The 27,374-nt window shown below is 48.6% G+C and overlaps 1 protein-coding gene across 2 annotated transcripts in view; it reads left to right on the forward strand.

Annotated features, from left to right (window-relative positions):
* Positions 1–27,374, forward strand: part of LOC144109438 (heat shock 70 kDa protein 12A-like) — a 256,290-nt gene that overhangs the window by 111,505 nt on the left and 117,411 nt on the right. For both annotated transcript variants that reach the window (XM_077642234.1, XM_077642242.1), the window contains 2 exons: positions 23,605–24,330; positions 24,532–24,690. In XM_077642234.1, coding sequence (XP_077498360.1) covers positions 23,605–24,330; positions 24,532–24,690 — 885 coding nt within the window. The remainder of the gene's footprint in view (positions 1–23,604; positions 24,331–24,531; positions 24,691–27,374) is intronic.

Below are 27,374 nucleotides of genomic sequence, written 5' to 3' on the forward strand. Positions count from 1 at the left end.
CTCAAAGAGATGTGGGAAGCACAATGGTTCTCACAACTGAATCGGCTCGCACTCACAAAACCCGGCAGAGAACTGCTCGATAAAATCCATGTTAATCTGCCCTATACAATTGACCAAAGGGAAGAGGTCCCACGCGATGTGAGAAGACGCATAAACGTGCACCCCATTCCGCGGAATATGCATCCCGCATATAACACCGAGAGGAGGAAAGCAAGAGGTGAATCCCTGCAGAAGAAATGGGACAAGCAAATTAACACCCTTTACGTGGACGCAGCAGGACCAAATAATGGAGTCATGACTATTGTGGTCTCAACGCCTTCAGGGTCGATGGTGAACTGCGCCTCGGTGAAAACATCTAACCCCACTCACGCAGAGGAGGCAGCTATTGCATTAGCTGTAGCATCTAACCCCAACGCCGTTGTGCTCACTGATTCCCAGAACGCCTGTCGAAACTTCAATAACGGATTAATTCACAAGTCAGGGTTGTCATTGCTGACTAAGCATCCACCCAACCAGGTCTCAGTAATCTGGTTCCCCGGTCACCTGGAACTACCAGGAGGAAACGAAGCCGCCCACAGGCATGCCCGAGCTCTTCTATACCGGACGTCTCCCCCTGATGACCATGAAGGGTGCCGCGACATAATAGGCTTAGCAGTGTATGCTGACAATCTTGCGCCATACAGAACAGCCAGAAAGGAGTACCCAACACCACACAAATCCCTCAACAAGTTAGAAGAGAACACCCTTAGGAGACTACAAACCAACACCTACCCAACACCAGCTAAATTACACCAGTGGTACCCTACACTATACTCTCCACAGTGTCCACATTGTGGAGCGGCAGCTAACCTCTACCATATGGTGTGGGCATGCCAATATAATCCCTTAGTTGACCCCATTCCCAACCCCTCGGAGGAGCAGTGGGAGGCTATTCTGCTCAGCGATGATCCTGACCGTCAGCACTGGCTGGTGGGGAGGGCCAGCGCAGCAGCAGCAGCCAGTGGACTACCGGACTAGGCGGTCCACCCACATGTTCGGAGAACATTGAAGAAATAAAGACGTTTGTAATCAATCAATCAATCTCGCGATCAGCCATTAACTGCAGCCACCTCCCAGGTTGCCGGGGAGGGCGCGCTGCTTATAGAGTGTGCAGAACGCAATCAGAGCAGACTTTTGCAGTTGGACACCAACGCCACGCCACGTTCATGAAAGCGATATTGAGGTCTCCACTCACCCGCGGAGCTTGTTGTTGCGCCTTTCCTTTCGTGAAAATGAACGGTCTTTGCAAAGTTGTCAACGCCAATGAACTCTATGAACGCTGTCGGCTCACTTGTTTGGCTTTTGAGGAAAGTAAATGGCACAGTAACCGTCTCACATATCTCGGTGGACACCCGAATCGCGTCGTAAAGGAAGGGATAAAGGAGGGAGGGAAAGAAGAATGAAAACTGAAAATTGAAAGTTGTATTTTGAGGAAAGATGTGGCGCCGCGCAGCGGCGAAACACCTGTGGCTCGGTGCTACTAGTGGCCCATGAGGAGTAGTGACTATGGAGCAAGAGAGAGAGAGAGAGAGAGAAAGACGGAGTCGACGGCGGCCACCTGCGCCGTGCGTATCGTCACTCGTGCTCCGACATACGCCGCCTTGCGCGAAGCGCGGCGTTGACTAGCGTAGTGAAACTTTTCGCTTCAAAATAAAACGCGTTCATTTCCATGACAGCTATAAGATGATCTCTAGCTTCTGGTTGTACGCAGGGCTATTGTTTGACACCCGCGCGATGACATTGATTGGATGGGTGTAAGCGCTGCTGGCATTCGCCGAAGGCAAACATGCCTACACGTTCGTCGAGTATGTGACCACGCTAAGTTTCATCTGCTGAAGGAAAACGCGGGCGTCGTACGGCGCAGCGTTTATGACTACACGTCAGACAAGAAGGCAACAAGCAGCTAAAACTTCTCACCTTGCTCACCTTCTCCCTGCAACACTTATAACCGCTTTTGCAATTTCGAACAAAACACCTGCGTCCCATCTTGGTCTAGCAAATTCCGAAGGAGGCCACACTGCGCTTAGCAGCGCTGTTAGTATTACGGCCCTCGAACAGACACCGACAAGAACTGTTGCTGTTTGACTTAAGGGTGCATAAATGCAACGTCACGGCGTGTCCGCTGAAGCAAACACCGGTGTCGTCTGCTTGTCGTCTGCTTTGAGCGCGCCGGAGCCGCCTGCCCGGGCGCTGCATTTTTTTTCCCCTGCGGCTTCTACGACGCGCCGCATGGCGCCGCCACTACACACGGCCCCGTCGGCGCATACAATTGTGACCTTCTGGTCGCCTGGGCTCGCTCGCGCTGACGGGAGTTTCACCTCCTAAATGATCTTACTCCGTGGGAGGGGAGTAGTAAAAGCTGTAGGTTTTGAGAAGCAGCAAAGAAAACCGGGTGCGCTGTAGGTCGTGAAGCTAAAGTAAAGAAAAGTTGCTGATGAGGTATACGCTCCCCAAGCCTCGTGTGTTGCTCTCCGTATCTATGACCCGTCCTAGATTACAGTATGCATCTCTTTCCGCGCATTTCATTCTTAAATGTACTCTCGACAAAGAGATAGTTTGTGAATTTTTCTGCTGGCAAAGATGCTTATTCCAAGTGTCATGCTGACTTCAGCGGCTCTGACTGCGATACTGTTTGGTGCAAAGTTGCAATTCAGAATAGAGAACACCTCGCCGTGCGTGGCATCGCCGTGTCCGGGGAAAAGGGGATCCTGGTGGTTGAGCCGATGCCAAGCGTTTGGACCCTTAAGGCCCCTTGGCAAAGGCAACACACCAGTTTGGCCCCAGCTTCCTGCAGACGGCACCTCCGGCCTGACCCGACCGGGGGGAATCGGCAGTCGCCTTTTCCTATCCTCCTCTCCATCTTTCACTTTCCTATCTCTGTCTCACAACTCTCCTATATCCTACTCACTCCTTGGTTTTTCCTGTTTTCCTGGCGGCGAGGGTTAACCTTGTGTGACCAACTACCCTGAGTTGAGTCATATTTGGTTATAGTTGAGGTGTACAGCTGGCGTGGGCAGGACTTGCTTTCAAGTTCCTGTCCCGTCCCCTTGTTGGACTCCGTGGTGGGTGGCTGGCACCATGACCGAATAACTAAATTTTCTTTATGGCTCCCCCCCCTTTCAAAACCTGATCGCTCTCTGAAAAGAGGGCGGAACGAAGCAACAGACTTTTTCCCGAAAAAGAAAACAACCTTCCCAAAGTTCCATGTCATACATAGTACAGTAGAAGGAAAACAGGCAAGAATACTATCACCCTTTCTTGTGTCAAAGTGCCTAACAGATGCACTGGGCCCCGGATATAAGCTATCGAAAATGGCCAGTGGCGACTTATTACTAGAAATCCGTGACCATACCAAAAACTCCAAGATCCCAGACATTCTCTCTATTGGAGACATCCCAGTCTCCATAACAGCCCACAGATCCCTCAATACCGTCCGTGGTGTCATTTCAGAAAACGACTTCATTCATCTAACAGAAAAAGAAATGCTAGAAGGTCTCAGCGACCAAAATGTCACAGATGTCTATCGAATTAAAATCCGCAAAGACAACAAAGAAATAGATACTAAACACCTGGTACTCACATTCAGCACAAGCACATTACCTGAAACCATCGAAGTCGGATACCTTAAAGTTAATGTCAGGCACTACATTCCTAACCCACGCAGATGCTTCAACTGTCAGAGATTCGGACACGGCTCTCAGAGTTGCCGCGGCCGCAAAGCCTGTGCGAAATGCGCTTCTAAGGACCACAATTCAGAGGAATGTGACGCAGCACTGCGCTGCGCAAATTGCGAAGGAGACCACGCTGCGTACTCCAGGGCGTGTCCGTCCTGGAAAAAGGAGAAAGAAATTATCACCATAAAGACCAAAGAAAACATTTCATTTAAAGAAGCCAGGAGGCGTTTTGCACTAAACAACACATTCTCGTTCACAGCGAAACCAAACTTCGCTGATGTGGTGCGCAGGGGCGTAGCACCACACAGCACTCCGGCACCTGCCGAGGCCACTTCCACCGAGCCTATGGCAGGGCCATCCACGCCCCAGGCAGGGTCAGCGAAAGCTGCCCTGCCATTTTCACAGCAGGGAGCGCCGGTCCATGGGTCGGCATCCCGCAGGACTTCCCCCCGTCAGGGGAGGCCTGAAACTAACACAACCGCGGCTGCGCGGTCCTCCAGCACCTCTGGCGAGGTGATGGATACAACTCCCAGTCCGCCCGCTTTGCAGCGGCGGAACAGCTCTCTTGAGCGAAAAAAAGACAGACCCCTCATAACGGGCCCTGAGCATAAGTAAACGCCTTAGCGTTCTCACCCCAAAAATTAGCATGGCTTTCTTAATTCAGTGGAATTGTAGAGGAATTATGCGGAACTACAGCGACGTAACACATATTTTAGGGTCAATGCTACCCACAGTTTTATGTGTTCAGGAGACCAATCTTGGTCCACAACATGTGCATATCCTTAAACATTATAACATTTTTAGACGCGATCGCGAGCAGGCAAATCGACTCTCGGGAGGCGTCGCGATTGTCCTTCAAAGCGGCGTCCCTGCTCAAGAAATCAAACTTTACACAAAACTTGAGGCAGTTGCAGTTAGCGTCGTTACCTACAAAACAATAACAATTTGCTCTTTATATCTCCCCCCACACATCACATTAACAATACAAGATTTAGAAGGCCTGATCAATGAATTGCCGGAGCCATATCTGGTAGTTGGCGATTTTAACGCTCACTCCCCGTTTTGGGGAAGCGAACGCTGTGACTCTAGGGGCAAAATAATCGAAGATTTTCTACTCTCAAATAATGTCTGTCTTTTAAACACAGGAAAGGCCACATATTGTTGCCCAAGCTCAGCAAAAATGAGCTTCCTTGATTTAGCTTTCACATCACCGTCTCTTTTTACCGATTTTAAATGGGATGTTTTAAATGATCCTCTGGGAAGTGATCACCTACCCACTGTCATCAGGCTCTCGTCTTCCACTCCACTCATCCCCACAAGACCACGGCGCTGGAAATTTCACCTCGCCGACTGGTCACTTTTTACAGAAAGTGCCACTCTAGATAAAGAATTTTCTGAAGACCTCAGCACAGATGAAATTAATGAAAGATTTACTACATGCATAATATCTGCTGCAACACTCGCTATACCACAAACAACAGGACACTTACAGAAGAAACACAAAGTATGGTGGACAGAAGAATGTACATTTGCAAAAAAACAGCAAAATAAAGCATGGGGCACCTTGCGCCGGTACCCCACTGCAGAGAACTTACTCATTTTTAAAAGGGCCAAGGCGAGATCGCGGTACGTGCGCAGGAATGCTGAGAAAACCTCCTGGCAGAAATATGTGTCCTCTATAAATAGTTCAATACCATCAAAGAAAATGTGGGACAAAGTTCGTAAATTCACTGGTGACCATACTTCCTTCACACTTCCGCTTTTGACAACACCCGGTACTCAAACAACATTAGAAGAACAGGCCAATATATTGGGTGAGCATTTTTCCAGTTTCAAGCTCATCCAACTATACACAAACATTTCAAAAGCACAAAACAATAGTAGAAAAACAAAAACTTCCTTTTGGAACATGCATACACGAAGACTACAATCAGGTTATTACAATGCAGGAAATAAACACAGTACTAACATCCGGTAAAATGACAGCACCAGGCCCAGACAATATACATTATGCCATGCTTGCTCACCTCTCTGAGACTGCCATAGAGGCTCTCCTAAAATTTTTCAATAAAATATGGATGAGTGGAGAAATCCCCCAAGCATGGAAAGAAGCAATCATAGTACCCTTCCTAAAACCTGGCAAGCCACCAACTACTCCCACCAGTTACAGGCCAATAACACTCACTAGCTGTATAGCAAAATCATTCGAAAGCATTCTAAACATCAGACTAACCTTCATACTTCAGTCCCGGCAACTTTTAGATATACACCAGTGCGGTTTTAAAAAGACATGTTCCACAACCGATCACATCGTTCGCTTTGAGAACACAGTTCGGGAAGCGTTCATCCACAACCAGCACTGTATCGGGGTCTTCTTCGACATGGAGAAGGCTTACGATACCACGTGGAGGTTCGGTATCCTCCGTGACCTAGCGGACCTAGGTATCCGCGGCAGGATGCTGAGCTGTTTGAATGACTTCCTAACCAACCGCACGTTCCGAGTCCGCCTAGGTGCAACCTTCTCCAACACTTTTACACAAGAAACTGGCGTACCCCAGGGGTGCATCCTCAGCACGACCTTATTCATCATCAAAATGAACTCAATAGGAAAAGTAATCCCAAAATCCATAATGTACTCTGTTTACGTAGACGACCTCCAAATAGCATGCACGTCATCCAGCATACCCACCTGTGAGCGACAGATACAAATAACAATAAATAAACTGGCTACCTGGGCAGATAGAAACGGATTTAGATTTTCCCCTCAGAAAACAGTAGCGGTTCTGTTCTCTTTGAGACGAGGCCTACAGGCCAACCCCACAATATATCTAAACCAAACCCAATTACCTGTCAAACAAGAGCATAAATTTCTAGGGATAACTTTCGATAAAAAGCTCACTTTCTTGCCACATATAAACACCTTAAAGAAAAAAGCTTCCCAAGCCCTCAATGTGCTAAAACTACTGTCAAGAAAACGCTGGGGATCTGATAGGGCATGCCTATTACATATATATCGTTCTCTGGTTCGCTCTAAGTTAGACTATGGGTGCATAGTATATGGCTCAGCAAGACCGTTCTACATAAAACGACTAGATCCTATCCACAATCTTGGTTTAAGGTTGTCTTCTGGTGCTTACAGAACTTCACCAATAGCAAGTCTGTATGTGGAAACGAATGAACCTTCCTTAGAAGATCGAAGAACTGCACTAACTTGTACATACATCCTCAAAATCCTTTCTCACCCCAAACATCTCTGTTACTCAATCGTCACGAAATGCCCATCCAGAATACTCTTCAACAACAAGCCTCACGCAATTAAGCCGTTGCTCTTGCGCTTCGAAGAAAAATGCCAAGCACTAAACATACTAAATGAAATTAAAAATATTGCCCCAAGATGCGGAGCGCTACCACCGTGGTACACTCTTCCCACAGTGTGTGACGTCACACTAACACGCCTCAGGAAAACTTGTACACCACACGACCAGATAATACAAGAATATCTAGCACTACAAGAAAAATACAGAAATTACACTCCATTTTATACTGACGGGTCAAAAACTCATGCTCATGTAGGAAGCGCAGTAATACAAGGAAAAAATGAAAATGCAGTACGACTTCCCTCATGTGCTACAGTTTTCACCGCGGAGTGTTATGCTATTAGTGTTGCGGTGCAGAAAATAACAAATGAAAACATCAAAAACAGCATCATCTATACAGATTCACTGAGCGTCCTTACAGCATTAAACTCTAAAAATGCCACGGAGCCACTGATTGGAAGCATCATACATAATATAGTAAAGGTCACAACACAAAAACATGTTATAAAATTGTGCTGGGTTCCCAGTCACGTTGGCATTCAGGACAATGAGAGAGCCGACATGTGTGCTGCACAAACCAGAACCATGGAAATAAAACATGTGAATTTGCCTCCTAGGGATTACATGAAGTTAGTGCATAGCAGACTAAGAGACAAGTGGCAAGCTTCTTGGGAAAATGAAGGACACAACAAGCTGCATACCATAAAGCCCATTATAAAAGAATGGAAATCATGCCACCATAAAGAGCGTTTTATCGAAGTAATTTTATGTCGTTTACGCATAGGTCACACACACATCACCTCTAACTTCTTATTAACAAAAAAAGACAAACCTGTGTGTGAAATGTGTGGTGAAGAGCTCACAGTAAATCACATTTTAATTTCTTGTTCGCATCTCGAAGAACTTAGACAAAAAGTTTTTACGGTATTTTACAAGGAACTCATTCCTTTTCATCCCGCATTGCTTTTAGGCGAGCAAACACTCGTCGAATTTTCACTTGTTTGTAAGTTTCTAAAGAAAGCCAGTGTTTTAAATCTATTATAATGTAACCTCTGTACACTTGACATAGCATCATCTAACCTTGTGTTTGGCGCATGATAGCCATAGTTGCTTATGCGCCATAAAACCCCATACAACAACCATACAACAACCTCACGACTGGAGCATTTTACCGTCCGCCTACTAATACTATTTGTCGTCCATGAACTTCCCGTCTTTTATATCTTAGATGTTCGCTAGTTAGCAAACTACCAGTATTTTCATCACAAAGTTCTTGGGTTACCTCATTACAGAAGTTGTGGAAGTCCTGGGTTCTGATCCCACCGGCGGCGAGTGGTTATCTTTAAGCCGTAAAATACTTACACTATTAATTTCAATTTAAACAGCATCACAAATGATAAACATTCCCCTGTGGAAAACGACTTTCCGACCTCCGTTTCGACTCGGCCCATCTTCACTATCGTGCGTCAGCGAAGCGAGCGCAGCAAACGCGCGCTCTCGTGACCTTCCCCAGCAAATGCTCGGGGATGGCTTTGCCCCAAAAATCCGGCCGCACGGGAAGACCCGGCCGCCATTGTCGGCTCATATAAACGTTCGCCGCTGATACCGTCGATGTCGCACCCCTGCCACAGCCAGTAAGTCGGAAGCCCTTCTTACGCGTAGCCTTCTGCTTCCGAGGAATGCCTCGTTGATGTTTTGTAGCTAGCTGGCCCGCACTGCGTATTAACTGCAAGTGTAATAAATAGAATATGAGTGTCAACGGTTTGTCCACCATCCCTTTGTTTCCTCGAGCACGAACCTATCCGCGGTTAGGGAGCGGAAACGTTGCATCCGCGGAGTGGGAGTGCGGAGGCGGAAAGCTGCCCCCCCCCCCCCCCCCACCCCCCAAATTTCCACACCCTATGTTCCTTCCTTTCGGTGACTGTTGGCTTCCGTCATGAGTGCTCATTACCACATATGGCCTATTCCAGTTTGTCGATTCTGCCCCTCGAAGATGTGGTGAATCTTGTAAGATCTTTTGTTTTCAAACTCATGTTCCTTGGTGCAATCTGTTTCCATACTTCCAGGCATAAGTGATCATGGCCCCATGATTGCCCCAGCTACTGCCCACGACAGCATACTCCTCTGGAAAAGACACGTAGAGTTTGTGCGCGGCAACTATGCTCAAATTACGCGGGAATTAAAATACTACTTTGTATTTTGCAGCACTACGTCCAACGCCACTGATTTGTGACTGCTATTCAAGGAGAAGGCCGTGCTTCTTGCTGGGAAGCTTATGCCTTTCAAGATTAATACAGCAAGATTTGGAAATTATAAGCCGTGGTTCACGAAGGATAACAAATCGTTTTTTTATTTGTGTATTTAGCCATCAGGGCGAGGGCAATAAAGAGGGGAGTGAATGTTACAAAACAAAATAGTGTCAACACGACAGCGTTAAGGGCCCTGTGTTGCAGAAAAGCCGTTGTCGTCGCCGTCGCGGCGTTGGCCGTGAGCGAAAAATCCCAGAAGCATTAATAAATAAAACCGTGTAGGAAACTGGTCGAGTTGGGGAATCGAACCAAGGCCTTGGGAATGAGAGACGAGCACAATAACCACTCCGCCACTCCAACTCGGTGGTTTGGAATAAACAAAGGCGCGTCTGGTAAATACGGTGTTGTGTTAGAAGGGTGCTTTGTTAGAAGGGCGCAGTTTGGGTGTCCACCGAGATATGTGAGACAGGCGTCATTTCCTCTCCTTAAAACCAATTTTATTTTCATTTTCCTTGCCTTACGGCGCAGTTCGGGTGTCGACCAAGATATGTTTCCTTTCCTTAAATTGTCCGGGCAAGGCGTCGCGCTGAACGGACGATGGCGTTCCGTGGATTTCTTGGCCCCGCTGCAACACGCTGTCGCGTCCTGCTCTTATATACGAAGCTTGAGCATCCTTCAATTTTTTCACTCTTCTGTTGTACAATTTTAACTAGTGCGGTTCGAATGTTGGTTATCACTGACGATTTCTGCCATTCACGTGATGCACAAAGTCAGTGTGGTGTAAAACGTAACTCGGCGTCGCGTAGCATGGGATAGCTTATGAGAGACGAGTTATCTTCTGAAGGCATGCTACGAGTGGTAAAGAAAGGTTGTCTTTCATACTTCTTATGCTCGCTGTACGGTTAAAGTTGGGCAAGATAAAACCAGTAGCGTTAGTCTGAACCAGCGAGGTAATTAGTTTTTCATAGTAGGGATTTCATATCGCGGCGGTGTATTCTAGATTAGAACGTATTAGTGTTTTACAAAGTAACAATTTCAAGGAAGATGGATCTTTAGAAAATTTACGGCGTACATAGCCCAACGTGCGGTTAGCACTGTCAGTAATGTGCTCAATATGGCGCGTCCAAGTGAAGTCGGCTAAGATGTGGACACACAGGTTTTTATATGTAGTGACCGCTTCTAAGCGAACGTTATTTAGGTAGTACAGAGGGGAAGTGTTAGCGCACCTTGATACTCGCTTAATTTTACACTTATTAGAATTGAGTTCCATTAGGCAATCATTACACCAAACATAAATGTTAGCATTGTTGAGTGATTTCACGAAAAATAACGCACTCGTCACCTAACAGGTGAATTATAGATGACTCAATGGAAGAAAAGTCACTGGCGTAGATAAGAAGCAAAAGGGGTCCACGCACTCACCACTGAGGCACACGCGCTTAAACTTAATTGCTTGCAAAGGTGATCCGTTAGAAAGAGGAAAGCATTCAATCCATTTGTGAACAACAATGTTCAGTTGGCCCGCTAGCTTGAAAATAATAAACGATGCTTTGGAGCAATCAAGAAAAACGCGGTCAGTTTCTGATTGTTGCAAATGGGTTGCAAGCCCCAAGGGTAGCGTTGGCCTGGCAGCCTGGGGCACAGCTGGAAACATCCGAAGGTCCTGGCAAAGGATGAGTCGACTGCCAACAGAACAACTTGTTTATTCTTGCATCGCAAAAGAGCAGCCGGTCAGGGCGACCACGTTACTCGACGGAAGAAATCGAAGTCTCTTCTTGGCGTCCGGGGCAGCTGCCTTTACACCCTCGGAGTCGAGGGCAAGAAGGAACGGCTCGGGATGAGGCGCACGAGACGGCGACGCACGGACATGTTGAGACCCGTGACGTGACGCGTCCGCCGGGCCGGCGCTGGTCAGACCTCCTCGCCTCCCAGTTGGGGAGCTCCTCTCCCCGGCTGCCGCGCTTTGACAAGCGTGGGCACCAACATGCACACACACACGCACACACGAAGACACGTGGCATTGAAACCTGCCTGGACGCGCTTGGCGGGAGGCGTTGCGGCAGCGCTAAACGGGCCAAAATGACCGCCACTTTGAACGAAGCCCCGGCGTCCGTTGCATCTGCGCCGGCTGTACCACGCGTCGTAGGCGAAACGTAACAGACCGCCCCGCCGGGAGGAGATCCCGATGGTCAGGGGACTGCATCCGCTGTCCGGAGGGATGTCGCTCGATGATGCTCGTAATCTAAATCGGTCGTCCCTCGGCGTTGCTTGTGCGCAGCGCACAGAGAAGGCCTCGTTCTCAGGTTCAGGTTCACAGGACACTGCAAAGTGACTTCGGGAGAGTTGCCATTTTTGTTCTCGTTCCCAGCAAGCGTTAGAACTACGCCGAAACGCAACCGCTCAGTCAGCAAGCACGACACAACCCTCACTAAGCTCTGCCAGGCTCTTTCCCCTTTTATACTACTACCTAGTTCCTTACAGTAGTCAAGCAGCACTCAGAACGCGTCCACAAATGGGAAAATTGCACTAGAAAGCACGTCATCACTTTGAAACGCTAAACAAAAGCAATATGTTAAAAATCCTGCCTCAGGAAGAAAACATCAGTAACAAACAACTTTGAGGCGGATTCCTACGTTAGGGGCCTCGACTTAAGCCATCGGCGTTACCGTTGAGACTCCCCTTTTTGTAACGCACCTCAAAGGAATATTGTTGCAAAGCGAGGCTGCAGCGCAGGAGGCGGCCATTTTTGGGAGAGATGGTCTGCAGCCATTGGAGAGGGCAGTGATCCGTCTCAATGATAAACCTCGAGCCGGCTAGGTATCATGACAATTTCTGAACGGCCCACACGAGACACGCACACTCTTTCTCGGTGGCGCTGTACGCCTGCTCACGACAGGTCAGCTTACGACTAGCATACAGGACGGGGTGTTCCACTTCTCCATTTTCCCGTTGGCACAGTACAACGCCCATGCCTCGCTCACTAGCATCGCACTGAACAACGAACCCTTTTGTGTAGTCTGGCGATCGTAGCACAGGCTGGCTTGTTAGGGCGCTCTTTAGGGCGCTAAAAGCTCTTTCCTTTGTCTCGCCCCAGACGACTGTTTGGGGCTCTGTTTTTCTTAGAGCATCCGTCAGGGGAGCCGCGATATCGGAGTACCTGGGGATGTACCTCTGATAGTAGCCGGCGACATCTAAGAACGACCGAATATCGGTCTTCGTGCGCGGTTGCGGGAAGTCTCGCACAGCGGCCACCTTTATTTCAGAGGGGCGGCGACGACCCTGTCCAATCACGTGACCGAGGTAGACAACCTCGGCCTGTGCTAATTGGCACTTGGGAGCCTTGACTGTCAAGCCCGCTTCGCGCAGGCGGGTTAGCACTGCCCGCAAGCGTACCATATGCTAAGACCAGGATGCGGAGAATATCGCTACGCCGTCTAAATACGGTAAAGCAAATTCTTCCTGTCCCCGCAACACTTTGTCCATGAGGCTTGAAAAGCAGTATGGCGCGTTCTTCAAACCAAAACTCAAAACTTTAGGACGGAATGTTCCCATTGGTGAAATGAACGCCGCATACCTACTAGCCTCTTCTGTAAGTGGAACCTGCCAATAACACTCTTGCAAGAGACGGTCCTTAGTCTTCTTAACTCCTAGGTGTCCGGACCACGAACCGCCATGCGACAAGCGCAACAGATCCTGACGGTAGCACTGAGGCACGATCAGCTGATCGAACTCCACTCCCCTGCGGTCTAGATACTTCCGGTACAGGACCCCACCTCTTTCCACAAAACGAGCATTTTTCTTGGCGATACCTTCCTTGACATTGCAGCGCATGTTTTCTAGGCTGCCATCCTTTTTTTGCTCGGCTCTCAAAGCCGACCGGCTGACTTTTAGCAACCTATTAAGTCCATCTGACGTAGGCGCGATGAGCAAATCTGCAGATAGCTCTTCTAACTTTCCCGTGTCGGGCATTTCCTCTCCAGTACCTGGTGCCTTCAACGCTACAGGCTCAATTTTATTCAGTTCGGACGTGCTCTGAATATCAGCTTGCTGCGCCTCCGACCCTTTTTCATTGTTCGACAACGTCGGCCCTGCAACTACCGCCTTTGCAGCGAGCTCCCGAACTCTCGATCTGGTTAAGGCCTGAACGCTAGCCTCACCAAACAAAAGCCCCTTCTCGCGCAGGAGGTGATCGGACCTGTTCGAAAATAGGTACGGGTACTGGGGGGGCAGCATAGATGACACTGCGGCCTCCGTCTCAATTGCTCCGAAAGGTCCTTCAATAAGCACTTTTGCTACGGGCAGACACACGCTATGAGCTTCCACGGCTTGCTTGATCCATGCGCACTCGCCCGTGAACATATCGGGTTCTACGTAAGAGGGGTGAACTACATCCATTGTAGCTGCGGAATCATGAAGCACTCGGCACTCTTTCCCGTTCACGAGGAAGTCTCGCATGTAAGGCTCGAGAAGCTTCATGTTCTCGTCAGTGCTGCATAATGACAAAAACACGACTTGTGTTTTTGTTTCTGGACACTGCGCCGAAAAGTGACCCGGCTTCTGGCACGTATAACACACGCGCGCTTGCCTCGTCTCGAACCGCTTTCTGCGTTCGGCTTCGGCTGCCGCCGTCTCCTTACGTTCGGTCGGACTGCTTTCACTCGCATCCGCACTACGTGTGTCCCCCCTTGCTCTCATGGGTGTGAACTTCGGCCTCTCAGACTTGGAGCCAAATTCACCCTTTTGACCGTCCTTAGCTCCGCGAGCCCGACGCGTCACAAACTCCTCGGCTAGCTCGGCGGCTTTAGCCACTGTACTAACGTCTGGCCTATCCAAGACCCAGTACCGCACGTTCTCAGGTAACCGACTATAGAACTGTTCCAGCCCGAAACACTGCAGAATTTTCTCGTGGTCACCAAACGCTTTCTCTTCTTTGAGCCACTCCTGCATGTTTGACATAAGCCTGTAGGCAAACTCTGTATATGACTCACTTCTGCCTTTTTCATTTTCCCGAAACTTCCGACGGAACGCCTCCGCTGACAGCCTGTACTTTTTAGCAGACTCGATTTCACTTGGTCGAATCCTCTGCCTCCTCTCTCTTCAAGCGAGCGACTACGTCGGCCGCCTCGCCGGGTAACAAAGTGAGCAAGCGCTGTGGCCACGTTTCCCGAGAGAACCCCTGCTTCTCGCACGTTCGCTCAAAGTTAACCAGGAACAAACCAATGTCCTCTCCAAGCTTAAACGGCCGCATCAGGTCAGTCATTTAATAATAATAATAATTTGTTTTTGGGGGAAAGGAAATGGCGCAGTATCTGTCTCATATTGAACGATACTCGTTCCTGCACCGTCTGCCTGACTTCCATTACGAGCGCGTTCCATCTCTACCTCGAGACGCTTCATTTCCAAAGCGTGTTGACGGTCGCGCTCTTCTTTCTCTTTTTGCTCTTTACGTTCGCGCTCGTCTTTCTCTTTTTGCTCCCTCTCCTCAATGGTCTCAAGGCATTCCGACAGCTCGTCATCCTCAGCCTCCAACTCAAGAATAGCCCTTAGCAGTTCTGGTTTTCTGAGTTTGTCTGAGACATCCAGACCCAACTCTCCTGCAACCTCCAGCAATTTCGGTTTGCGCAACGACTTCAAATCTATGGCTGCTCCGAATGCTGCTTTCTCTACTGCCTACTATTGTCTTGCCGCAAACTAACCCGGCAGCAACGACAACCACAATTACCAGCTCTGTTTCTGACACCAGCAAAAGCCTGGCAAAACTCAGAAGAAGAAAGTCCCGCACTCACCAAACCTCGCAGCCAAGAATTCAGCGCAGTCGTTCCGCTGCAGGCAACCAGTCATCACACAGGGCTCGTTGCACTGCTCCCGGATGGTCGTTGTGCTGCTCAGCATACAGTTGACCGCATATCTTCGCTGCTGGCCTCCGTTGTCGCGATCTCACCGCTGGCAACCAGTTGTTGCAAATGGGTTGCAAGCCCCAAGGGTAGCGTTGGCCTGGCGGCCTGGGGCACAGCTGGAAACATCCGAAGGTCCTGGCAAAGGATGAGTCGACTGCCAACAGAACAACTTGTTTATGCATCGTAAAAGAACAGCCGGTCAGGGCGACCACGTTACTCGACGGAAGAAATCGAAGTCTCTTCTTGGCGTCCGGGGCAGCTGCCTTTATACCCTGGGAGTCGAGGGCAAGAAGGAACGGCTCGGGATGAGGCGCACGAGACGGCGACGCACGGACATGTTGAGACGTGACGTGACGCGTCCGCCGGGCCGGCGCCGGTCAGACCTCCTCGCCTCCCAGTTGGGGAGCTCCTCTCCCCGGCTGCCGCGCTTTGACAAGCGTGGGCACCAACATGCGCACACACACACACGCACACACGAAGACACGTGGCATTGAAACCTGCCTGGACGCGCTTGGCGGGAGGCGTTGCGGCAGCGCTAAACGGGCCAAAATGACCGCCACTTTGAACGAAGCCCCGGCGTCCGTTGCATCTGCGCCGGCTATACCGCGCGTCGTAGGCGAAACGTAACATGATGCATGCACGATCTAATATAGTGTGCATTTTGTTAGTGAAGCAGGCAGGTTCACTAACGCAAGAAAGACTCGAAAGCCATGTTGCGCATGTGTAAACAAAAAACAAATAGTACTTGAAAAATTACAAAATTGCAAAATTACATGCTTTAATAGTTTTCAGCAACTGCTGGGAACCAGGAGAGGCTCTATTGCCTGAGTTGAATAATGGAACCACCTTTCCGATATTCCGCTTTGTTTTCTGGAAAATCTTGTTTAGTGTTAAAGAGCTGCAGGTAATCGGGCTCTTTAAACATTTGGCATTAATGCAGTCAAGACCGGGCGATTAATGAAATTCCAAAGCATTGAGAAGATTGGCAACGCTAGAAGGATCTTATATTAGATGCACAGCTAGGTAACTATACTAGTGTGACGCAGGTAGGTTTGTGTTCGTTAAGTGAGAGAAGGTTTGGAAGAAGCTGTCGTTAAGAGCCGAGGAACGTAAATGGGAACAAGGTCACCTGCCACGTCAGTCAAGATTCTTCATTTGGTGGGTGGATAATGCGCCAATTTTTTTTTTTATGTCGGAAGATTGCATGGAAAGTAAAGTGTAAGAAAGGAAGTTTTTCTTTTGCTTGTTTAAGTGCAGTTACGCAAGCATTCATCATCATCAGCCTGACTACCTCCACTACAGGACAAAGGCCTTTCCCATGTCCCTCCTATTAACCCTGTCTTTTGCCAGCCGCGGCCACCGTATCCCCGCAAAATTCTTAATCTCATCCGCCCACTTGACCTTCTGCCGCCCCCTGCTTCGCTTTCCTTCTCTTGGAATCCACTCCGTTACCCTTAAGGACCAGCGGTTATCTTGCCAACGCATTACATGCCCTGCCCAAGGCAATTTCTTCCTCTTGATTTCTACTAGGATGTCATTAACCCGCGTTTGTTTCCTCCCCCGCTCTGCCGCTTTCGGTCTCTTAACGTTACACCTATCATTTTTCGTTCCATGGCTCGCTGCGTTGTCCTTAACTTAAGCAGAACCCTTTTGTTAGCATCCACGTTTCTGCCCCGTAGGTGAGTACCGGTAAGATACAGCTGTTGTACACTTTTCTCTTGAGGGATACAGGTAAACTGCTACTCATTATCTGAGGGAACCTACCATATATGCGCTCCACCCCATTCTTATCCTTCTAGTTATCTCCCTCTCATGATCCGGATCAGCTGTCACTACCTGCCCTAAGTAGACGTATTCCGTCACAACTTCTAGGCTCTCGCTGCCAATTGTGAACTGCGGTTCCTTTGCTGGACTGTTCGACATTACTTTGGATTTCTGCGTGTTAATTTTTAGACCCAGCGTTCTGCTCTGCCTGTCTGACTCACTGATCATGCTTTGCAGTTCATCTTATGAGGCAATGTCATCACTGAATCACAGATTACTAAGGTATTCTCCATTAACCCTTATGCACAGCTGTTCCCTATCCGGGCCTCTGAATAGCTCTTGTAAACGGAGCGGTGAAGAGCATTGGTGAGATTTTCTCTCCATGCCTGACGCCCTTCCTTATTTGAATTTTATTCCTGACTTTATGGAGAACTATGATAGCTGTGCAGCCGTTATATACCGGGTGTTTCAGCGAACACTTCAAAATTTTTCAAAAATAGGCTTTTTGAGGTAAAAATCTGCCTTTTGTGAAATAGTATTACCAGTGTTAGCGGGCACCAGAAAAGCGGTGGATCGTCTTAAGTAGTAAGCTAGCTAACTAATTTTTAATGATGAACTTTTTATCTAGTAGACTTAGGTGCCTAGTTGCAATTAGCAATTAGTAGCGAGTCGTTAATAATAGCCATATAAGTGTTTAGAATTTCTAAAACGCGATTACCTTCGGCGCTGTGCCTCGACATTTGGCTACTTCAACCAGTTACGTGCACTGGAAAGGTTTCTTAGCCTGCATGCTTTTCGAAAGAGCACGTATTTTCGCACGATGCAGCCAAATTTTGTCGAGCCACAGCGGCGGGGTAATAGCAGTTTTTAAATTCTAAAAACTGATACGGCTATTACTAAGGACCGGCTGAAAACCTCAAATTGCCACCAGTTGCCTGTCTCTGGTGCTTAAAAGTTAGTTATCAGAAATTAGTTAACCAGCTTAATACTTGAGACAATTCACCAGTTTTGCAATTTCCGCAAACACTGATAATACTATACCGCAAAAGCCACATTTTTACTCCAAAAAGCCTATTTAAAAGAATGTTTGAAAGTGATCGCTGGAACACCTGGTATATCTACCAGTATTTTGGCATAATGCTCTTATACACCCTGATTCCGCAATGTCTGCATGATTCCAGAAGTATCTACTAAGTCAAATGCTTTCTCTTAATCAATGATGGATATATATAGGAGGTGGTTATATTCTGCGCATTTTTCTATAGCCTGAATCATAGTGTGAATATGTTCTATTGTGGAGTATCCTTTAAAAAAAGCCTACCTGGTCATTTGGTTGATTGAAGTCTAAAGTTGTCCTGACGCTATTAGCGATTACCTTGGTAAAACCTTCTATGACCAAACCAATTAACCCTCGGCCATCAGTACCCAGCGGCTGCGGAGCAACTGACGAAGGGGGCGGTCAGACCTGTGACGCAGCGGAGGGTGGTAATAATTTCTGGCTCCGGACAGGCCGCCATTGTAATCTGAACCTGGCAACGTTTAACGCTAGAACTTTATCTCGTGAGGCTAGCCTAGCAGTGCTGATCGAGGAACTCGCGGGAATTCAATGGGATGTGATAAGACTTAGCGAATTTAGGACAGGTGAGGAGTATACAGCACTAAAGCGCGAGCACGTACTGTACAGTCGTGGATTAGAGGATAGACAAGAACTAGGTGTGGGATTCCTCATTAATAAGGATACAGCTGGCAACGTAGAGTTCTACAGTATTAACAAGAGGCTAGCAGCTATAGTAATTAGGCTGAATAGGAGGTACAAGCTGAAAGTGGTGCAGGCCTACGCACCCACATCCAGCCATGATGACCAGACCGTTGAAAGTTTCTATGAGGACGTAGAATCAGCAATGAATAAAGTAAAATCGCAGTACACTGTACTGATGGGCGACTTCAATGCGAAGGTGGGCAAGAAGCAGGCTGGCGACCAGGCGGTGGGTGACTATGGGATAGGTTCTAGGAATCGCAGGGGAGTTATTAGTCGAATTCGTGGATAGAAATAATTTACGGATCATGAATACCTTCTTCCGCAAACGAGAAAACAGGAAGTGGACCTGGAAAAGCCCCAATGGTGAGACTAAAAATGAAATCGACTTCATACTATGGGCTAAACCTGGCATCGTTCAGGATGTGGCCGTCCTCGGAAAGGTGCGCTGTAGCGACCACCGAATGGTAAGGTCTAGAATTAGCTTAGACTTGAAGAGGAAACGGAAGAAGCTAGTGAAGAAGACCATTAACGTGTTAGCGGTGAGAGGGAAAGCATAGGAGTTTAGGATAGCGCTGCAAAACAGATATTCGGCTTTAACTGAGGAAGACGATCTTGATGTTCATACAATGCACGATAATGTGACATCAATAATTACGGAGTGCGCAGTAGAAGTAGGCGCTAAGAAAGTTCGACAGGATACCGGAAAGCTATCTCAGGTGACGAAAGATCTGATTAAGAAACGCCAAAGCATGAGGGCGGCTAACCCTACCGATACAATAGAACTGACACTGCTATCGAAGTTAATAAATAAGCGCAAGGTAGCAGACATAAGGAAGTTTAATATGGAGAGAATCGAGCATCCTCTAAAGAACACAGGTAGCCTGAAAGCGGTGAAGAGGAAACTAGGCATAGGTGAAAAGACATAGGTGAAACGACAAGCAGGGCAATGTCATTAGCAAAATGGATAAGATAGTTAACATAGCCGAGGAGTTCTACACAGACCTGTACAGTAGCCAATGTAATCAGAGCGTTATTGAGAAAGACAGTAGTGCACAGCAATGCGTCATCCCGCAAATAACGAAAGATGAAGCAAAGAAAGCCTTAGGAGCAATGTAAAGGGGAAGAGCAGCTGGGGAGGATCAGGTAACAGCAGATGTGTTGAAGGATGGAGGGGACATCGTGCTAGAAAATCTAGCCACCCTGTATACGCCATGCCTTATGACCTCGACTATACCAGAAGCTTGGAAGAATGCAAACATTATCTTAATTCATAAGAAGGGAGACACCAAGGACTTGAAAAATTAGACCGATCACCTTACTATCCGTTGCCTACAAAGTATTTACTAAGGTAATTGCTAATAGAGTCAGGACAACCTTATACTTTAATCAACCAAATGATCAGGCAGACTTTCGTAAAAAATATTGCACAATACATCATATTCACACTATCAACCAGGTGATAGAGAAATGCGTAGAATATAACCAACCTGTCTGTATAGCCTTCATTGATTACGAGAAAGCATTTGACTCAGTGGAAACCTCAGCAGTCATACAGGCATTGCGTAATTGGGGGGTAGAAGAGCCTTATGTCAAAATACTGGAAGATATATATAGCAACTGCACAGCTACTATAGTCCTCCATAAAGTCAGTTATAAAATTCCAGCAAGGAAGGGCGTCAGGCAAGGAGACACGATCTCGCCTATGCTATTCACCGCTTGTGTACAGGAGGTATTCCGAGGCATGATTTGGGAACAGTTGGGAATAAGAGTAAATGGAGAATACCTAAATAATCTGCGATTCGCTGATGACATTGCCTTGCTGAGTCACTCAGGAGGTGTACTGCAAATCATGATCAATGAGTGAGACAGGCAGAGCAAAACGCTGGGTCTAGAAATTAACATGCAGGAAACCAAGGTAATGCTCAAGAGTCTAGCAAGAGAACAGCAGTTCACAATTGGCAGCGAGAGCCTGGAAGTTGTAAAGAAGGAATACGTCTACTTAGGGCAGGTAGTGACAGCTGATCCGGATCATGAGAGGGAGATAACTAGAAGGATAAGAATGGGGTGGAGCACATATCGTAGGTTCTCTCAGATCATGAGTGGCAGGCAGTTTACCAATTTCCCTCAAGAGAAAAGTGTACTACAGCTGTATCTTACCGGTAGTCACCTACCGGGCAGAAACGTGGAGGCTAACGAAAAGAGTTCAGCATAAGTTAGGAACCACTCGGCGAGCCATGGAAAGAAAAATCATAGGTGTAACGTTAAGAGACCGGAAGCGGGCAGAGTGGGTGAGAGAACAAACGTGGGTTAATGATATCCTAGTCGAAATAAAGAGGAAGAAGTGGGCTTGGGCAGGGCATGTAATGTGAAGGCAAGATAACCGCTGGTCCTTAAGGGTAACAGAGTGGATTCCAAGAGAGGGTAAGCGTAGCGGGGGGCAGCAGAAGGTTAGGTAGGCGGATGAGATTGAGAAGTTTGCAGACAAATGGTGGATGCAGCTGGCAAATGACAGGGTTAATTGGAGAGACATGGGAGAGGCCTTTGCCCTGCAGTGGGTGTAGTAAGGATGATGATGATGATGATGATGATGGTGGTGGTGGTGGTGGTGGTGGTGGTGGTGGTGGTGGTGGTGGTGGTGGTAAATACCTTGTAGGCAACAGCGGCCTTTTATACGTTCCAATGAGTGTCACTTGGTGATAACCTAGCGGTGCAATATGGACGCTTTTTTTCAGCGTGATAGGCGTCTTATATGGGTGGTGTACCACGGGATTCGAAGATTATAAGTGATGGTACGGCTTGGAATATATTCCTGAGTTAGTTCCTAAACTATGGAGCTAAACATCTGCCATTTAGTTTGAACGGAGCAATTCTCAAAATTTATTAAGGTGTTCTCAGTAAATACTGAAAATTCGTTGTTGATTGCATCGAAGTTTGCTCTGCTGTAATCCAGTATGGACATTTTCCTTCTTGAAGATTTAGTACAGAAAGTGAGCAGAGAGTTGTCGCTTACGTTAGGTTAACGGGGGATGGCAATGACAGCTCGATTCGTTAGGGTCAAATCCAAATTGCACTCACAGCGATTCTAGCAAGTTCTCCGACTAACTGGGTAAGTGAGAAAACCGAGCATAAATATACTGGCATCGCAAGAAAAAGGGCACAGTCAAGGCGCCTGGGCAGGCACGTTGCCAAACCAGGGTAGTCACGATAAAGAAGCTGGTTATTTCCAGGTACGCACCTCGGTGGCGCTTCCTGGACGTGGCCTTTCCCCTCTGTGCCCCTCGCCGCGGATCGAGATGCAAGGCGGGAAGGAAGACGATGGCGGTTGATCGACAGAGAAAAAAAAATCAAAGTATTTGCAGCAGTTTATCTTTGGGAATGATTGACTAAATATAAAGGATTTGTCTACAGCTCAGGGGGGGGGGGGGGGGGGAGGGGGCTGCGAGGGCCGAAAGGGGGCGCAGTTATCTGAAGAGTAAATAAAAATCAAAATTGGTTTTTTTAGGGAAAGGAAATGGCGCAGAATCTCTCACGTATCGGCAGACACTTGAACCGCGCCGTAAGGGAAGGGATAAAAGTGGGAGTGAAAGAAGAAAGGAAGCAAGAGGTGCCGTAGTGGACGGCTCCGAAATAATTTCTACCACCTGGGGATCTGCAACGTGCACTGACATCGCACAGCACACGGGCGCCTTAGCGTTTCGCCTCAGATGAAATAGGCCAAAAATGGGAATCTTATCGACAAAAAAAAACAGCAACTGCAGGTCCTCATCCAGGCTAAATTAAAGCAGTCCTCTGATCACTGGCTGGCTGAAGTTCGCGATGCAACTAAACGGGAGCCCAAGAAAATTCTGGAACCATAAAAGCTGGCTGGGTAAAATTAATCAAAGAAAGCAGGAACAGATTCAAGATGCCGAGGGAAAGTGTTTCGAGGGAGACGACACTGTGAACTACATTTCATTAGTTATAGCTAAGTCATTTAGGATTGACGATAGGGTAATCACCCCAAATGAGGAAGCAACACAGGACAGCACAATAGAAAATAGCTTAGAACTGACAAATTTTAATCGTAAAATTGCGGAACCAAACATTCCAAAATGAACGTCCACAGGGATAGAGAAATTCCAATCAAGCTAATTAATGAACTTGGCCCAAGAGGCAAGGAAATGCTGATAAAAGCATTATAGGCAGTCATTACAAATAAGCAAATACCGCGCAGCTGGAAACAGTGAAATGAATGATTTATAAAGAGGAAAGCGATAAGATGAACATAAAATCCTTGTGACCGATTACGATAACATCAGTTGTATACAGGCTAGTGATGCAGTTTTTAACCCGGTATAATACTGATCTGTATACCTCGGAAGGGTTTCCGTCGTAATGAACAGGAATTTTCGCTTTAATATCTTATTAACCTTAGTTGACCGTTCAACTTTTGTTTGGCGTTCTTTGGCCTGAGATGGCCTTGCACCGTTAAAACCAACCATCATCATCAGGAATTTTCGCTTTAGCTCCAGCTGCTATAGCTAGACCCTATTTAGAACCTGGTTAATAGTTTTAACTCAGTTTGGTTCCCTAGAAGTGAAATAAATTTCAGTTAAGGCAGTAACTACCAATTAGCAACCACCATGCGGCTACAAAGGAGCTTCACCGTTAGAGAAAAATTCCTTGGGTTTCGAACCCAGGACCTCCGCATGTCCGCTCTACAAATATATCCAGGAAGGCGACATGGCAAGGCAAGGACCAACAACTCCGAGAAGAAAGAGTGTCATCCCAATTTGTTCCGGGAAATACCCGAATGCAGATTTCACTTGAGGCCACCTACATGTTAACCGGGTTACTGCTCGTGCATCCAGAAATTAATGATGAGGATGTTGTCTGAGCACAATGCCGCATTCTTTCTTCGTACAGACCCGCAGTCGTGCCACGCCGGGGCCAGGTTGCAGGAAGCCGGCCTCCGCCAGGAGTCTGCAGAGGGCGCCGTGTTCGGTGTTCTCGCGACTCCGACATGTCAGCGCAAAATTGCCCATCTCTTCCGGGACGACTTGATGACGCAGCGCGACAACCACAGCCTTCTGGGGCACCGGGCGCCTAGGCCGCCCGCCCGCAGCCGAACCCTCTGCAGCTTCGGCCGGCCGCTCGAGTCTGCACCTGCGACACACTGCGTGAACCCAAACGTGCGTGTGCAGCGACGGGTGCTTAGCGACAACTTCCAGGACTTCTGCCAGACGATGCTGGAGCCGCGAGTTCCGGCAGCCTTTCGGCTGGCAAGCAAAGACTCGCCCAGAAGAAGGTCACTCTCGAGCTTATGCAGGACGTCCGTCGTTCAGGAGGCGCTCAGGGTGTCCAGTTCAGCGGCGGTAGACACAAATCTGGACCAAGACGCCCTGCAGGTCATCCAGCAGCTAGACTTGTCCATTGCTGGGCCCCCGCAACCGGTGTATCCCAAGCGAGGAGGCTCGGGAGACGTGCAGAACGACAACCTCATCGAGGAAGTCTGCTTTCCGGGCTCCAACAAAAGGTCCTACGCGGCCTTGGGCGCACAGGAAGAGGACCAAGTCACGCAGGCCGCGAACAATGGGCTTGAGAAGCCGGCCAGGGCGCTCTCCGAGGCTGGAGACATCTGCGTTATGTCGGGTAAGTCAAAATCTGCCTTCCAAGGGCAACAGTAGCCCACACGCGGCGACATTCTTTCGGCCAGTGCTCTGTCTGATTCGTCCCGCATAGCTGTGCACTCCTTTCCAAATTGGGCGGAAGTGCCCTCTTTTGTGCGCCACTTGGCTGCTCTGTGGCCCACTTGCCTGCGTGGAGCGAGCTGTTCGGCCCCGACTTGCGCAGTGGACCTGCAGCCGGGGCGCAGCGACACGGCCGCAAGCGACGGCACGGCGGGCTCGCACTTCGTGGTGGTCGCCATCGACTTCGGCACCACGTACAGCGGCTACGCGTTCAGCTTCACCAGGGACCCGGACAACGTGCACATGATGCGCAAGTGGGAAGGTGAGCAGGGCCATTGCCGCGGTCACGAAGCGCGCTCAGTGGACGCAGGCAGCCTACTCTGAATGCTTCTGCATGGGTCCACCAGCGCGCAACTGCTATGCAGGCCAAACCAAAGTGGTAGTGCTTCAACGTCGTTAAACCGACTAGACGTGCTCATGGTTTTGCTTTGCTGGGTCGTCGGTACATCTGGCTCAGGTTAAAATCTGGTCGAGGATAAGCTGATCTTATCTGTCCGCGCCGCAGAGTGTGTTGCAGTTTAACGCGAGGCGTGATCGGCTGTGGCAATAGCATAGTCCTCTCGTGCTGTGGGCGGCGAAGCTGACCCCTTCGCGCCGCAGCGGGTTCAAAACCCAGTCGCGGCAATATTTTGTTTATGCACCCTGAAGGTCAGGATGCAACAAGGTTATTGGTTGGTTACATTGAGTTTTATGGATTGTTTGTTGGGTTTGACCCCGTAGAGCAATGCTGTTGCAGCAAAACACCGTGGCACAAGTTTTCCTTCCAGAAAGCTTTCCAGAGAAGGGCATCGCCTGCTCTGCATGCGCTAGACAGCATGCGCTCTGCATGTCTCAAACGACGAATGAACAACCAGTCCCTCTTTGGCAGTTACTAATTTTCCTCTCAGACGCAACTTGTAATCTCATGCTGATGGTGACTTGCTGTGTAGTTGAATGCTACTGTGGAAGCTCACCTAGTGCGTTTATGGGAGAAATAAAACGCAAGAGTAAAATCAATCAAGTCTCTGAAAGGACCGGTCGCCTGCTTCATTCGCTTAAATGTTCGCGACCGTGTGCACATTGTTTCGTTTTCAGTCGCGTTGCTGGCGACAGTCAAATGTTATGATGCAGTCGTATCAGCTCGCTGTCCCCAGTGCAAAGGCGAAAAAAAGAATGTCGCGGAAACGGCAGGGCGTACTGCGCTCTGTTTCTCACTCTGAGGCGACTGGCCTGCTCTGTCTGCTTCAATCCGGCCAAACTCAACGCAGCTGAACCATACCGAGGCGCATCGCCATTACTGTCGAGTTTGTTTAGAAGCGAGAAGGCTTCCGCAAAGTAGGCAACATGCTCAAGACACAACAGTGGAAATGCACCCAAGTCACCCGCTATGCTCTCATCGCGGTGTCGCAGAAGCTCCGCTTCAGAAACGCGCTGAAGCCAAGCTCCTCTCCCTTGTACAGTTTTCCAGTTTTACCGCGGCAGCGCCAACAGCCCAGTCGCTCTACTTGGCTGCTCGGGTTTTACTTTCCCGCGCATGCGTACCACGCACACGCGACGTGCCTCGGCGCAATCTTCCAAACACGGTGCGTCTCTTTCCATAAGGGTTTTCGATTAGATGGTTTTAGCTTAGCGTTTTTACGGCCAGCTGGGCGGAGCGGGCGCGCGAGAAAAGTGTTTTAACTGGACGGATCGCCCGTCTTCTCGTGCGGAGTAGAGCCGCTAGCTCTGCTGCTCCACCTATCGGTCACAGTTCGAGTTAGAGTGAAAAGAACATCAATCAAGCCTGCTAATAATGCGCCGAAACTGTATAGTAAAGGTAGATTCTGTGTTTCTAGTTAATTATTTCGCAGTTGTTGCGTTCTAAATGTACAAAATAGCAGGCTATTAACAAGAATATGTTCGCCAGTGCTAGTCAAGTCAAGCGGAAACAAAACTAGTCAGCTGATTTCGTGCGCATTCGCGAATTGGCGGCTGCCATCCTGAATACCCATACACGGCCGCGCGCTGCCTATCGCTCCGCTGGAGAGGGCTTCCCAGGGGGCGTAAGCTTCGCTCCGTTAAAACGCTGGCTGGCCCAGCGACGTGCGCATGCGCAGTGGCGTCTGCGCTCCTCCGCTCCTCTCCGCTGGCCGTAAAAACGCTCAGCTATAACTGTCTATTATCTTACACGCAAACAACTTTGGGATTTAACGCTTATCGTGGACTGAGGGCTCAGTATTAATGTCGACAGCCATGAGCAGCAGAAAAGAATGATTCACCGCAGGGAAGTCATTATAAGCAGTAATAAAACTGGTTGGGCTAATTCTGTCCTAATATCATGGACAGCTGCAAACCTCTTCAATATCTGCGCGGACGAGGCGAGCGGTTGTAGCAGAATTATCCGCCAATCGCTACGTCGCCAGCTACGCAGCGGCGAAGGGATTCGTAAAGCTCGGTTACAAGATCCGCATTCTGCCTTCAGCCTCGCCCACTCCGATCCCAGAGTCGGCCGCAGGACGGGCAGGTGCACTCCTCTAAGGACGTGGCTGATTCGTCACCACACATTTTAACGCGATAGCGTTATGGAGCTAGAGTCACAGAAAATCCGCCGCCGTCGTCCGTGAGCGAAAAATACATGGCAAATACCCAGAGAAGCAACTTGACGTGGGCCAGCTATGTCACGTGATTTTGTGGCGTCATCACAATCACCGTGGCAGGTAGCAATTCAACATTGGCTGCTCAGGAAGAACAACCTGGGTCACACAAGGCCCACCGGTGGCGGCACCTGGGGGCGCATCGCTTCACTGCTGCACCACTGCGCAGCAGGAGTGGTATGAGGATCTATCAGTGTTGAGTAGAGAATGACCAAGTCTGCATGTATTGGAATTAGCCCATTACGCTCATACCCTTAAGGCGGAGTTAAAGTGTCCCTTCCCGTTTTTCCGTGCGGTATCAAAACAGCTGGCTGTCGCACTCAGGCCTTCCAGA

Source organism: Amblyomma americanum, chromosome 1 (assembly GCF_052857255.1).
Source record: "Amblyomma americanum isolate KBUSLIRL-KWMA chromosome 1, ASM5285725v1, whole genome shotgun sequence".
NCBI lineage: Eukaryota > Metazoa > Arthropoda > Arachnida > Ixodida > Ixodidae > Amblyomma > Amblyomma americanum.